We start from the raw sequence: 14595 nt of genomic DNA, 5'->3' as shown, positions 1-14595 counted from the left end.
TCTTCATTCCATATGATTTTTTCAATGACAATGTCCTGTTTTTGTTCAGCTGCATCAAAATTCTTACCTTTAGGAAAAACAACGTGGAGTGTTACAGGTAGGTGGTCAGAGTCAATACGTTCTGATACAATTAATTCACATGAATCAAACACAATATGAAAGAGATCTTTTGAAAGTATGAAATAATCGTTGACACTGCATCCAGCATCCGAAATGTATGTATAGCCACCTTGGAGGTCGCCCTCACATACTCCATTTAAAATACATAAATCTAAGGCAGTGCGCAAATTCAACAACAATTTAACATAATTGTTCAAGAGATTATCTTCTGAATATCGTGAATTATTGATAGAATGACTTTCATGCTGCTTGTAGAAATCAGAAAAATATTGACATATGTTTGAGGTTCTACTATTCAAATCACCATTTAGGACAATATGAGCATCATGTAATAATAAACAGTCAGTCAAGCACGAGAGAGAGAGAGAGAGAGAGAGAGAGAGAGAGAGAGAGAGAGAGAGAGAGATAGATAGATAGATAGATAGATAGAGAGAGAGAGAGAGAGAGAGAGAGAGAGAGAGAGAGAGAGAGAGAGAGAGAGAACAATATATGCTAATGAAGGGGGAAAAATTCAAATTTGTCAATAAAACAGAGGTTCTGATACAACATCGTTGTAGCCTTTTAGCTCTAGATGGTAGTTATGATCGTACAATTACATCTTTCGAGAAACGATTACAATTTCTTTGTAATTCAAAAATTTGATGCATAACAGTTCAAGTTTACATTATATATGTTAAAGCATTTACCTCTTCTAGGGTCCTGTATATGACTTCCTGATTCATGACAATTTGAAAGCTTAAACGAAAATTAGTATGCTTGGTATTCCTATACTTCCTTGTCAAATATTTTGCACTGACTACTGCCTTTTGATATTGTCTGCCACATAAAAAAAACGTGCTAGTGCTGGTTGATACATCCATCTAAATCCATTGAAATATACTATGGTTCCATTCTCGTTGAAATTTTAAACGTTTTGTATATAGAAAACAACAACCCACCTCAATCACGGTTTTGAATGTTATTACTATTCATGTCATCAGTACCAATAACTATGTTTCAAAACACTCTAAGAAACTAAGTCTTCAACTCCTTAGTTATCCCAGACACTCGAAAAACCATCTTGACTTAAAACACAAAGTTTTGATGACCACGAGCATTTACCTTTTACAGTCGATAATAATAATAATAATAATAATAATGGTATTTATAAAGCGCTGAATCTTGTGCAGAGACAAATCAAAGCGCTTTCGCACCAGTCATTCACACGCATGCATAACTGTAGAAGCTAAAGACAAGGAAGGGCAGGCAAGGGAGGCTATTTTGGGAAGAGGTGGGTTTTAAGGCCAGACTTGAAAGAGCTGAGTGTGGAGACTTGACGAAGCGAAAGAGGAAGTTCATTCCAATCGCAACATGCCATCATTCATATCAGCTATCGTTAGTCAGTACGAAATACATCTCACGAAAGAATTCACAAATTATTGGAATCTTCACAGTTCTCCATAAACCTTATCATTTGGAGTCACGGTGCTCCAGTTTACACCAATAAATCTTTTCAAAACGAACAAATGTAATTTTCGATTGGTAAATCTTTCTCAAGTCCGCATATTCCTGCTGCACATCACTTGTTGAAAAAAACAACAACAACCCCCCCAAAAAAAACAACAACAACAAAAAACAACAAACAAACAAAAAACAAAAACAAAACAACAACAACAACAAAAAAAACCCCCAAAAAACCCCACAAAAAACAACAACAACCAAAACTATATCGAGAGAGAGAGAGATAACTGGTGATGAACACGAACACGTATACATAAGTAACATACACACCAACACAAACATTGAGAAGAAGAATGTCAATAAATAAACTGCCAATACTTACTTTCCCCCCTTCTTTTCCTTTTTTGTCATTTGTACATCTTGGCCATCCGTACCGAATAGCTGCCGCTGGGGTTTTTTTTGGTTCAGCATAGTGCACCGTGTGTGTAGTCTTGATCACTCGACAACCGGTAACTTGTCACATGTGACAGCCCACTGCGCACACACCACGGCGATTGACACTGATATGGGCCAGAATGAGGTCAAAAGCTGTTGGCACTATCAGGGTTGCCGCAAATGACAAAGTGCCACAGAACATTGTCAGGGTAAAAATTTCTTTTACTTTTCTTTCCAACATCACTTTATGAATTCCTCACACTGAGGAATTTGTGTGCTGTTGATGCATGTGTGTCTGTGCGTGCGTGCATGCGAGCGAGCGTGTGAGTGTGCGTACGTGCGTGCATGTGTGTGTGTGTGTGTGTGTGTGTGTGAAAATCTCAAAGGAAAATGTCTTGACAAACGAACCGAATCTGGAAAGAGTAGAACAAAGCCTGGAAGGGGTACGAAAGGAAGTATTCCCTAGTTCTGCACCCAGTCTTGAATGCTTTACAATCGCATCCTTGATCTACAGTCTTGTATGGCCGTTCCTTTCAAAGTCACCTGACGGGTGAACCTCGCCGGATGAAGGTGAATGTATTCGGTGAAAAGACCAACAGGTCACACAGAAAATGCTTCCTCAGGGCCACTCACTGTGGACCCGTTTCTGAAAAAGTTCCGGGACTGTTTCGGATGCGAAGTGTTGTTAACCAGTTTTACTTTTTTTCCACACTGACATGATGGAAAGATGCCGAATTTCAGCTAACCGCGAGCCCAACTCCAGAAGATGTGTGTGGAATGCGGGATGGTATACACCTGTTTCAGGATGGTATATATCTGTTTCAGGTGTGGGTTGAGCCATGGAAACAGACATTCCCGCCACGCACCAACCACCACAAGAAGCATGGATGTCGGCCGTAAAGAAGACAAATGTCGTGTATTTTGCCAACAAGGCACGGAAACAAAAAGGCACACCTACATAGAAAGAATAAAAAATGATTCTTAATTGATATTGTACACGTTTTAAGATAGCTTATCGAAAGGTGCATGCAGTGGATGCCATGATAGAATGTCTGCCTGTGTGTAACATGTGCATGGTGCTGAATTACAACAAAATATAAAATCTCTTTCTCTCTCTCTCTCTCTCTCTCTCTCTCTCTCACACGATAATGTAGCTTGAAGGAGAAGAATGAAAAATGTCCTTGCTCACAACCGGGCAAGTTGAAGCCTCTTCTGTCGTCAGACTCCGGGCGTAAAAGTGAGGAAGATATTGGGGTGGAGGTGGGGACCTGGCACACTATTGCTGAGCAAATCTCACACCCAGTGCTACATCTCCGCTGTTTGCCAGGCAAAAATCGAATTTTATTACGGGAAATTATAGCAAGAGCCTTTCGAATAAAGACGGAATGAGTAGTGTTCACAACAAGGCGTGGACGTTCACTCTGCTGTCCACACAGGGGAGTGGAGGGAAAGAAATGTAGATATGACCGAAATCATTCATTTGGGGAAGGAGTGGGGGTAATTTTTCAGCTTTTTTGTTTTGTATTTTGAAGCTGATTTTGTTGAACTCGACCAAGTTCTTTATACATTTGAACGATTTACTTCGCCTGATTCGGCCTGGGCCAAACTGACCTGAATGATCAGTCCCGTCCAGTCTAGTTCTTCAAATTTACAGCCATTGTCTGAGTAAAAGGGATGGGGGAGGGTGGGTAGGTGCGGGGAGAAGGCAAAGTGACCGGATGCCAACTTCATCGGACAGCGATCCAGCGAGGAAGCAGGGCAGCATGGCTGGCAAAGAAATAAATACTTGGGAACCAGAAATGTCCTCACATAACAAAGGAGAAAGATGCATGCAGCAGGATGTCATTATAGAACATAATTAATGCAGAAGTGTATAACAGACTTGAAGTCTTGGATGACCTTCAACAAACCACAGCTAAATGATCTAAAGACTGAACTGTTGCTTGCTTACCCCAAGATATTTATGAACCACCCGTCAGTCTCCCTCATTGTCTTCTGGTAAACAACACTGTTATTCCTGTCTCCCAATCAGTGCGGAGCCTCGGTGTCAGTCTTGACCACATTTTGTCATTTCAGCAACATATTTCAAACACTTGCAAATAAGCTTAACTTGAGTTGCAAAGAATTAGTTATATTCGTCATTACCTGTTTATAGAAGCAACCAAAACATAAGTCTGTGCGTTTGTTTTGTCTAGGATAGATTACAGCAACTCTGTTCTTGTCGGCACCCCAATAACTTCACTTGATAAAGTTCAAAGAGTTCAGAACAATGCTGCTCGACTTATTTTCAGATCTTCCAGATTTGAACATGTTACTCTTCTCTTCCACTCTCTTCAGTGGCTACCAGTTTAATAAAGAATTGAATACAAGCTTTCTGCTCTGACGTTTTCTGCCCTCTCAAGCTCTGGTCCTCGTTACCTCTCTGACCTCCTTGAAGTGTACATTCCAACTCGTCACCTTCATTCTGCTTCTGATGCCAGGCTTTTAAAACGACCTATTGTGAAAAAAAAAGAAGAAGCAACAGGGTCAAAGATCTTTTTCTTTCCAGGCTCCGTCATTGTGGAACAAATTTCCAGAAACTTTGCGTCATTCTGTTTCGCTGAAATCTTTTAAGTCTGCGCTGAAAAAACATCTTTTCCAGCAGCAGTAACGTATTAAAAAAAGAAAAGAAAATCTAATCTTGGTGCAATCTGGTTTGGGGTGCATGTTTTGTTGTGGAGAGGCTGTTTGCCGTGTGTGTGGCAGGGTGCTGATGAGTGTCCGTGCGTTCGTGTGCCCGAGTGCGTGTTGCAGGGATGCTTTTTCTGGAGGACGTCATAGGTGGGTGGGTGGTTTCTAATGTTCAGTTGCGTGAGTGTGTGTGTGGGTGGAGAGGAGTATTGATGGGGAGGCGGGGGATTGGGGAACGAAATGTAAAGCGCTTTGAGCAGTATTTCTGGAGAAATGCGCTATATAAATGTCCATTATTGTTACTGATTATTATTATTATTATTATTGACAGGCCAAAATAGTCCCCATTCTGTGTGTGTGTTTGCGCGCGCGCGCGCGTGTGTGTCTGTGTGTGTGCGCACGCTCGTTAATGTGTGTCGTACATTTCTCTCTCTCTCTCACACACACACTCGCGCTCGCACGTTTGGCATACACGCACGCAGGCAAGCAAGCACGTCGCACACATTCACAAACGTACGCACACATATACGTGTGCACGAGGACACACACACACACACACACACACACACACACACCGAGAAACATATTCTTTATTGATGCAAAAGTTTTAAACATACAAGCTCCAGTGAAACAAATAAGATCATGAACATTGGTTCCAAATGTACACATTTTATGTGTGAGTGATTCTCTGTATGCTTGTGCGCGGGCGTGAAAACGCACATACGTGTGTGTGTATGCGCGCGCGCGTGTGTGTATGTATGTGTGTGTTTGCGGAGGGGACGTGGGGAAGGGAGTTTGGGCCGGCACATGAGTGGAAAAGAGTGTGTGTGTGTGTGTGTGTGTGTGTGTGTGTGTGTGTGTTTGTAAACAAGTCGAAAATACGCATTTGCTTTGCCTGAGATAGTTATATGATTGAAAAGGCCTCTCTCTCTCTCTCTTTCTCTCTTTTTTAAATTTTATTTTATGAAACAATAAGTCCAAACGTAAGTATAGTAGCATGTATAATAGTGTACTCCTTCCTTGTATGATATAGCCACATATACACACATCTCCTTCGGTACATCATTTTGCCTTTCTTGTGGGACACAGTTATCCACACATACACACCGGTGTATTGGTACATCAAATAGTAAAGAGTGGTAACTCTCTCCATTACACAAGGTGCACAATTTCAAGATGTACTGATACATCATTTTGCCTATCTTGCTGGATATAGCAGCACGTGCACACCTGTGTCATTTTGTCTTTCGTGTAGGACATACCCACACAAACACACCTGTGTACTGGTACATCATTTTGCCTTTCCTGTAGGATATAGCAACATCTGTACACATGTGTCCTGGTACACCATTTTTATCTTAGATTTTAAACACTCATCTAACGGGGCATGTGTATATTAGAACATCATGCTTTGTAACCACACACATACACACGTGTACTGGTACACAATTTTGCCTTTTTGTTCAGGGTTTTGCCAAACATGAATACATGTTATATGTTCAAGAGTTTTCCATGGCAGCTGAAGTTCTACTGGCTGATTTTTCTGTGAACATCTCTGCGAATTCAGCGTCATTTTGTTTGTCATTGTGACATATACTTATAGGCCAATAAAATTTATTAAAAAACAACAAAAAAACAACACACGCATAAAAAAAGCAGACAAAAACCAAACCAAAACAAAACAACAACAAAAAACAAACAAAAAAACAAAAAAAACAAAAAAACAAAAAAAACAGGACGGTCGGAAATGAACGATAGATGTTGATAAAAAAAAAAAACCAGCCTGAAATGATGACCTCATTTTTCGGTTACATACACCTTCACAATTGGCAGAACGGATGTAAGCTCACATTCCCAGTGATACACACATCATAGCAGGTTACAAGGTGCATATAAAGCTGTTGCTTTCAAACCTCAAAAGCAAAACCGTGAGACGGTAAATCCATGCTCACAAACGAACACACAACACCCAACATTCCATCACTGTTCAAAACTTAGGCTTTCACACACCCACTCACAACCTGAACTTCCGCAATGATAGCTGAAATGATTACAAACAGCTTTTATTTTCATGCACACAACATGGCATCTGCATCTGCAGCCAATCAGAGCTCGTCCTTGGGCATTTGGAAATCCAAACCATAATGTTTCTTTAGACCTAGCATGACTTTGAAGGGGCGGCTGGTAAAGTGCACCTGCATGTTGCGGATGATGTCTTTGCGGGGGATGTGGTAGTAGGGGTTGACCATGGCCTTTTCGTAGAAAGCCACAGTTTCCGTAACAGCCGTGTGCAGGGGTGTGGGGACAAAGCCTAGAAGGGCCTGCGCTTTGGTGATGTCCACCGGCCCGTTCTTCACGGAGGGGAACAAATGTACCGCCTGGCTGGAGTTGTCCGTCTGGATCGGCAGATTGGTGATGTTCAGCTCCGCCTGCCACAGATAACCAACAGTAATTGAGGTCATCCCTCCCCGTACCCGAAACAAAGAAATCAACCAAGACAACAAAACGTGCACACCAATGTCCAGTTAAAAAAGTCCAACAAAAGAGGGAAGCATGGAAAGATGAATGGACGGAAAGGAAAACGACTGGGAGAGACGGGCTGAGACAGAAACAGAGAGAGACAGACTGACAGAGGTATAAAGAGACAGACTGACAGACAGAGACAGACAGTTATGGGCTGAAAAAAGGAGAACCAAGAGAAAAGAATGAAGACAAACACACAGACATAGATAAATTATGGGAGGGAAACACAGACAGAAAAACAAACAAACACATAGACAAACTGACAGACAGATAGACAAACATTGTAACACAAAACAGTGAACTCAGCAAATAACCAAACAAGCCAGCTATGTAACAAAGCAAGGGATCCACAACACCCAACAACCCACAGCTGGCCATGTAACAAATCACACGACCCACAACACAACATTTAGCCCTCCGACAAACCAACTCGCCAGCTACACAGTCAACCACAGACCACCATCCACAATCCAAGCAACCAGCTAAGCGATCGGCCAGAGCCTAGAGCGGACCTTGATGAGGTCTAGCAGCTGCAGCAGTGTGGGGGTCTCCGTGAAGGCCAGGTTGAAGGCCTGGTCCAGCAGTTCAGGCCGTGGTGTCAGCAGCTGCATCAGCACGTTCGCCACGTCCCGGGAGTACACCAGACTGAGGGGCGTGTTCAGCAGGTAGCCAGGGATGGCAGGGGCCTGCACAACACTCTGTGCTCATAACTCAAAGCTCACTTCACAGTGCTCATAACTCAAAGCTCATATCACAGTGCTCATAACTCAAAGCTCATATATCTCAGTGCTCATTTTCTGTCTGTGTGGAATCATCAGCGTTACATCCCTGTCTACAGCATGCCTTGGGTTGTACACACAGTGTTCACCTGTTCAATGATAACCTTTCAATAATATAGCTTAGCAAACGCTCATGGCCAAGAATATAACGCAAGAAACGTTGACAACCAACAATATACCTTAGCAAATGTTGATAACTAAGAATATAGTCAAGCAAACGCTGATAACATAAAATATATAATTTGACAATTGACAAACGTTGACAACCAACCAACAACATGATTTGATAATTATTGAAAAACAAGTTCATAGCTTACCAGATGTTGATAACCAAGACTGTAGCAGAGCAAACGATGATCACAAATAATATAGCTTGGTAAATATTGGCGATCAAGACTATAGTTCAGTAAATGCTTACTAACTGTTGATAGCAGAGGGTATAATTTGACAACTACAGATAACCAAGACAATAGCTCGCCAAATATTGATAACCAAGGCAAGGCAAAGCAAGGAGTTTATTTCGTGTGGCCCCTGGGGGCATTGACACATTACATACATTCATTTTTTGCACATATCCTGTAAATAAAAAGAGTAATGCCAAAAAACTAGAAATAGGCTCATTCATTCAATCACTCAATATACACATTGACAAGTACTATTTCACTCATGATAGCCCCCCTCCCCCCCTCTCCCAACTGCTTCGAAAATGTTGATAAACAAAAAGTTAGCTAAGCAACATTATTGCTAATATCCAAGACTGTAACTTGGCAAACGTTTATAATGACCAAGAATATGACAGACTGACCATCCTATCATTTGGGGGTATGTTTTGCTACAGATTGACCAGACTGTCATTTTGGGTGTGTACTGCTACACAGTCCACCCTAGTCATTTTGGGGTGTGGTTTGCTACAGACAGTCCATCCTAGTCACTTTGGGGTGTGGTTTGCTACAGACAGTCCATCCTAGTCACTTTGGGGTGTGGTTTGCTACAGACAGTCCATCCTAGTCACTCTGAGGTGTGTTTTGCTACAGACAGTCCATCCTAGTCATTTTGGGGTGTGGTTTGCTACATACAGTCCATCCTAGTCACTTTGGGGTGTGGTTTTCAACAGACTGTCCATCCTAGTCATTTTGGGGTGTGTTTTGCTACAGACTGTCCATCCTAGTCCTTTTGGGGTGTGGTTTGCTACAGACAGTCCATCCTAGTCACTCTGGGGTGTGTTTTGCTACAGACTGTCTGTCCTAGTCACGTTGGGGTGTGTTTTGCTACAGACAGTTCACCCTAGTCATTTTAGGGTGTGGTTTGCCACAGACTGTCCATCCTAGTCATTTGGGGTGTACTTTGAAACATCTTTGCCGTAATCAAAGTTGTCAACAATGTCTTCATCTCACAGTGTCTGATAAAACCAAACTGAAATAACTGTTGGTTTCGTCTGTGATGACGATGATGATGATGACGACGACGATGAATATTATTATGACGATGACAACGATGATGATGACGAAGGCAATGATGCTGCGGATGATAAACACACACCTTTTCCAGGTGGTCAGCCAGCCTCAGCCACAGCTGGTAGATCCACCAGCGGTACGTGTTGTCCTTGGGGCCCACCACGTCAGGCAGCCGCAGGGACAGGTAGGGCACCCCCTCTCCCCCCTCCCTCTGGCGCGCCAGTTCCTCTTCGATCTGCAGCTTGCGGTGCCCATACGTCTCCACAGACTCCAGTTCCTGCACCACACACACACGGCGTAAGGTGTGGAGTGATGCTACCTGGAGTTGATGCTACCTGGAGTTGATACTACCTGGAGTGATGCTACCTGGAGTTGATGCTACCTGAAGTGATGCTACCTGAACGCTTCAGCTTTTAGGATAACCGTTCATGATGCTTTTAGTTATCGACGTGTTATCATTATACATTCATGAAATCATTGTTGGTTTATCAGCCAAACAAACACCACGCATTTGAAAGCACGTGAAAACCCTCGCCAGTTCCCAAAGCACCACCCAGTCACAGACAGTTCCCTGGCGCAGACAGTTCACTGACACAGACAGATATAGTTCCCTGACTCAGTTCACTGACACAGACAGTTCACTGACACACACACAGAGATAGTTCACTGACACAGTTCACTGACACAGACACAGATAGCTCACTGACACAGTTCACTGACACAGACACAGATAGCTCACTGCCACAGTTCACTGACACGGCAGATAGTTCTCAGACACAGTTAGTTCACTGACACAGACACAAACAGTTCACTGACACAGATAACTCACTGACACAGTTCACTGACACGGCAGATAGTTCTCTGACACCGACAGTTCACTGATACAGACAGTTCACTGACACAAACGGTCCTCTGACACAGACAGTTCACTGACACAGTTCACTGACACAGATAGTTCTCTGACACCGACAGTTCACTGACACAGATAGTTCACTTACACAGTTCACTGACACAGACGGTCCTTTGACACAGACAGTTTCTGGCACACACAGTTCACTGACAAAGATAGTTCACTGACACAGTTTACTGACACAGACACAGATAGTTCACTGACATTTCACTGACGCAGACAGTTCTCTGGCATAGACAGTTCCCTGACACAGACACAACTAGTTCCTACACACACACACACACACACACACACACACACACACACACACACACACACACAGAGTTTCCTGACACAGACACAGACTGTTCCATGACACAGACAGTTCTCTGACAACAGACAGATGGCACTCAATCTAAAATGACTGACTGACTGACGACTGACAGACAGATAAGATAGACAGACAGACAGACGAGATAGACAGATTAGGTTAAAGCACAGTGATGCGACCTGTCGTCGCTGCTCAGACTGAGGACGAACGGCATCGGTCTCTGCCGAGGGCTGACTGTGGTTCTTGTCGCACACGTCGTACACACTGTCAGTACTGATGTACACATAGAGCTTGATCCGGCCCTTCAGCACCTGCAGCACGCGGTACGGGGGAGGGAGCAGGGATAAATCATGGTGTGAATCAGAATCAGAATCAGAATCAGAATCAATTTTAATGTCAATTAAACCTGAACAAGGTTTATAAGACAAAGTTACATGAAACCACGCACAAAAAAAGCAAAAAAGCAACAAAAAAAAAGCAAAGCAAAATAGATAAATATTGAACAAGAGATTGAATCACTCCTGCACGCTGTGGCGTTTTTGACAGCAGTTACTGACCAATTTCCCCAACAACCCCACAAGTTTGTCTTCCAGTATTAGCTGACTGGGTTTAATAATATTTGGAATGTAATTTTGAATTTTTTGTATGAATTCTATCCTAATTTCTTTGTATAATTCGCAGTCATCTAAGAAATGATATTCATCCTCTGTTGTTTGACATTATAAACATAGTCTCCTTTCTTTTGGGATGTTGAAATATCGGCCTTTTTCTATTGCTAAATCATGACAGGATATTCTTAATTTACACAATGTTTTTTATTTTTATTTTAATTTTATTTTATTTTTTTAATAATTAAGATATCCTTCAAGCAAATAAGATTCGGTTCTGTATTCACGGGTAATTTTATTATAGAATAGTAGTTTAGATTTATTTTCAGATTTGTTTCTCTTCCAGTGTGTGTTAATGGAGGATGGGAGTGGGGACTGAGGGGCGGTCCTTTTAGACACTGACCTGCATCAGTTTCCCCACTGCACATCGTCCGTCTCTCTGTCAGCCTGTCTATCAGTCTGTCCGTCAGTGGGTGTGTAGTAGTCAGTTTTACGCCTTCAGTTCCACTTTAAGTGATGTTCAACAAACAAACAAACGATCAACCATCCCACCAATCCATCCCCCACCACCGAAAAAGGAGTGATTTGGGGATGGGGGTTGGAGGTGTGTGTGTGTGTGTGTGTGTGTGTGTGTGTGTGTGTGTGTGTGTGTGTAGGAGGGGGGGGGGGGGCGGGAGGGATACAATGGCGTGAAAGTGAAGGGTGGTTAAGGAGGAGGTGCATGCGAAGCCGTGTGTGTGTGTGTGTGTGTGTGTGTGTGTGTGTGTGTGTGTGTGTGCGTGCGCGTGTCTGTGTGTGTGTGTGTGTGTGTGTGTGCGCGTGTGTCTGTGTGTGTATGTGTGTGTGTGTACGTGTGCATGGATGTGTGTGTGTGTGTGTGTGTGTGTGTGTGTGTGTGTGTGTGTGTGTTTATGTGGGAGTGAGGGCGGTGGGGTGATGGTAGTGCGTGGTGTTGTGTGTTATGTGTATGTGTGGGCGGGGGCCGGAGGGGGAGTGGTGTGTGTGTGGGGGAAGGGGGGGTGAGAGGTCTGTATCTGTGTGTGTGTGTGTGTGTGTGTGTGTGTGTGGTTTGTGTGTGTGAGTATGTGTACGTTATACGTGATTGTGTTATGTGTATGTTATGTGCATGCGTGCGTGCGTGCGTGTATGTATGTGTGTGCACGCGCACTCGCACGCGCTCTCACAGTGTCCCTTACCCTCAGAACCTCAGTGACGGCAAACACGTGGTAGGCACTGAAGTCAATGAGGACGTCAAAGGTCGTGCCGTTACTGACCAGGTCCAGCAGTCCCGTGCACTTGTCCAGGGAGTAGAGCCGGTCACAGGTGAAGGACGTCACGTAGGGCTTGACCAGGAAGGCTGAGTCCCAGTACCAGTTCCCACGACTCACTGTCACCACCTGTACAAGTCAAGTCAAATCCATGGTTATTTTCCAGTGTAACAGATACCTAAAAAGTATGATGCTTTTAAAAAAATTATTATTTTTTTTTATATTCATTTTTAACCCTTTCACCGCCAAGCTCGCATTTGTGCACAGGCGTGGTAGGGAACCCATTTCACCGAAAGGTGACCATTCATTGGTCTGTTATCCATGAACCTACTGCTCTTAATGTTCGGTGGAGGGATAGGCCATATTTTCTATACATCGCAGGGAGAATCCCCAGCTATTCTCAGCCATTGTCTTTTCTGTGTTGAGACCACACAACTCTAAATTGACTGGCGGTGAAAGGGTTAAGAATCTTTAATCAAACATCCGTCTTCTCCCTAAAGAGTGACTTTGGAGAAGAAACCAATGATAAATAAACGACGAGAAAAAAGCACAAAACACACACACACACACACACACACACACACACACACACACACACACACACACACACGACTTTGTACACACATACACAACTTTGTACAGACACAAACATACATACATACAACGTGTACAGACCCTAGCGAGCGCGCACAGACACAGACACAGACATAGACACACCTTGTGACCAGCAGCCAGCAGTTTCTCCGCAGTCAGACCCCCCATGAAGCCGTTCCCTCCCAGCACCAGCACAGACAGTGGCCCCGAGGGCGTGCTGGTCAAACTGGTTGGTGGAGCCGAGGCTTGAACCCCAAACCCCTGCACCGAGGACAGGGAGAAGGAGCCACCGGGCCTCGGCAGCGTCCACATGACGGTCAGCAAGGGCAGCACTAACATCCCCCACCATCCCACCCGCCCACACGACCCTCCACCCCTACACGGCACCCCCATCACTCACAGGACGCAGAGTGACACAGCAGACATCCAGGGCAGACCCCTCTGCTCCCCACTGCTTCACAAACACTTCCCCAATAGCTCACAAACACTTCCCCAATAGCTCACAAACACTTCCCCAATAGCTCACAAACACTTCTACCCTAGTGGTTCACCACCACGTCCTCAATGGTTTACCGAAGCTTCTTTCCAGTGGGGTCACCAGCACTTCGCAAATGGTTCACCACCAACAACGTGTACACTCTGTGGATTCCAGGTTGGGGTGGGTCCTCACACACTGCAGCACACTACGCACACTACACGCTACATCCAGGGTAGATCTCTTGTCTGTGCCGCACTGTTTCACCAACACAATGAACTCTTTGTTGCTGTATATTCATCGGCAAATTGTACAACGTGAAACCCTGTAAGTTAGGGGTTGGATTACAGGTTCACGTGTGTGTGGCACAGTGCGTTGTGCTGGATGTCTGGAACAGTGGTGAGACGTTAAACGATGTAACTCAGTAAGTCTCTGTGTGTAGAACTAGGTGGTAAGAATTGTGCCAGTGCACTGAGTACGTAGACCTCCGTTCCACAACCAGTACAGTGTGATGCGGTACCACCTCACACCACACAGCACAACACATACATAGAACTGAACAGCCCTGCCTGACGTGTTGAGAAAGACGGCAGTGATTCACACACATACACACACACAGCACACCGCCACATACCGCACAACCCCCTTTTCTCAGTGTCAGTCCGTGTGGCACAGTTCCAGTGTTGGAAGCTGCTGTTCATGCTACACGTCTGCTGGTGGTGGGATGCACACGGCGGCGTGCCCTTGTTGAAGATGGGCCGGTGCCACACCAGTTTTACTGACCGTGAAAAATGTTCCTCGAAGTTCATTCCTCGCGCGTGAATTCTTGTCTCTCTCTCTCCGTGTGTGTGTGTGTGTGTGTGTGTGTATCTATTTCTCTGTTTTTGCATATTTATCTATCAAAGAAGGAATGACACAGATTGGCCTGGGAGTAAAACATTCACAATAGGATTTTACTGCAGAGCAAAAGCCTGCGGGTCATTTTGATTTGAATTCATTATTTATTTTT

General features: G+C 44.0%; 1 protein-coding gene across 1 annotated transcript; it reads right to left on the bottom strand.

Annotated features, from left to right (window-relative positions):
• Positions 1-6405: 6405 nt before the first annotated feature.
• LOC143298702 (uncharacterized) lies at positions 6406-14278 on the bottom strand. The gene is made up of 6 exons (XM_076611598.1): positions 13235-14278; positions 12446-12646; positions 10821-10952; positions 9507-9698; positions 7701-7874; positions 6406-7094 (listed from the first exon to the last, which is right to left on the bottom strand). The coding sequence occupies exons 1-6, from the start codon at positions 13502-13504 to the stop codon at positions 6771-6773; spliced, it is 1293 nt and encodes a 430-aa protein (XP_076467713.1). The 5' UTR covers positions 13505-14278; the 3' UTR covers positions 6406-6770.
• Positions 14279-14595: the final 317 nt, after the last annotated feature.

This window comes from Babylonia areolata, chromosome 24, assembly GCF_041734735.1.
Source record: "Babylonia areolata isolate BAREFJ2019XMU chromosome 24, ASM4173473v1, whole genome shotgun sequence".
NCBI lineage: Eukaryota > Metazoa > Mollusca > Gastropoda > Neogastropoda > Buccinidae > Babylonia > Babylonia areolata.
The sequence above is the reverse complement of the archived record's forward strand: the minus strand, read 5'-3'. Positions and strand labels throughout refer to the sequence as shown.

Bases quoted from the DNA above. Each gene is read 5' to 3' on its own strand.
- LOC143298702 (XM_076611598.1), bottom strand. From the start codon at position 13,504: ATGGGGGTGCCGTGTAGGGGTGGAGGGTCGTGTGGGCGGGTGGGATGG. The intron at 10,953-12,445 runs GTAAGGGACACT...CGCGTGCTGCAG, and splicing joins CCGTCACTGAGGTTCTGAGG to GTGCTGAAGGGCCGGATCAA. The intron at 7,875-9,506 runs GTGTGTGTTTAT...AGTGTTGTGCAG, and splicing joins TGGCTGACCACCTGGAAAAG to GCCCCTGCCATCCCTGGCTA.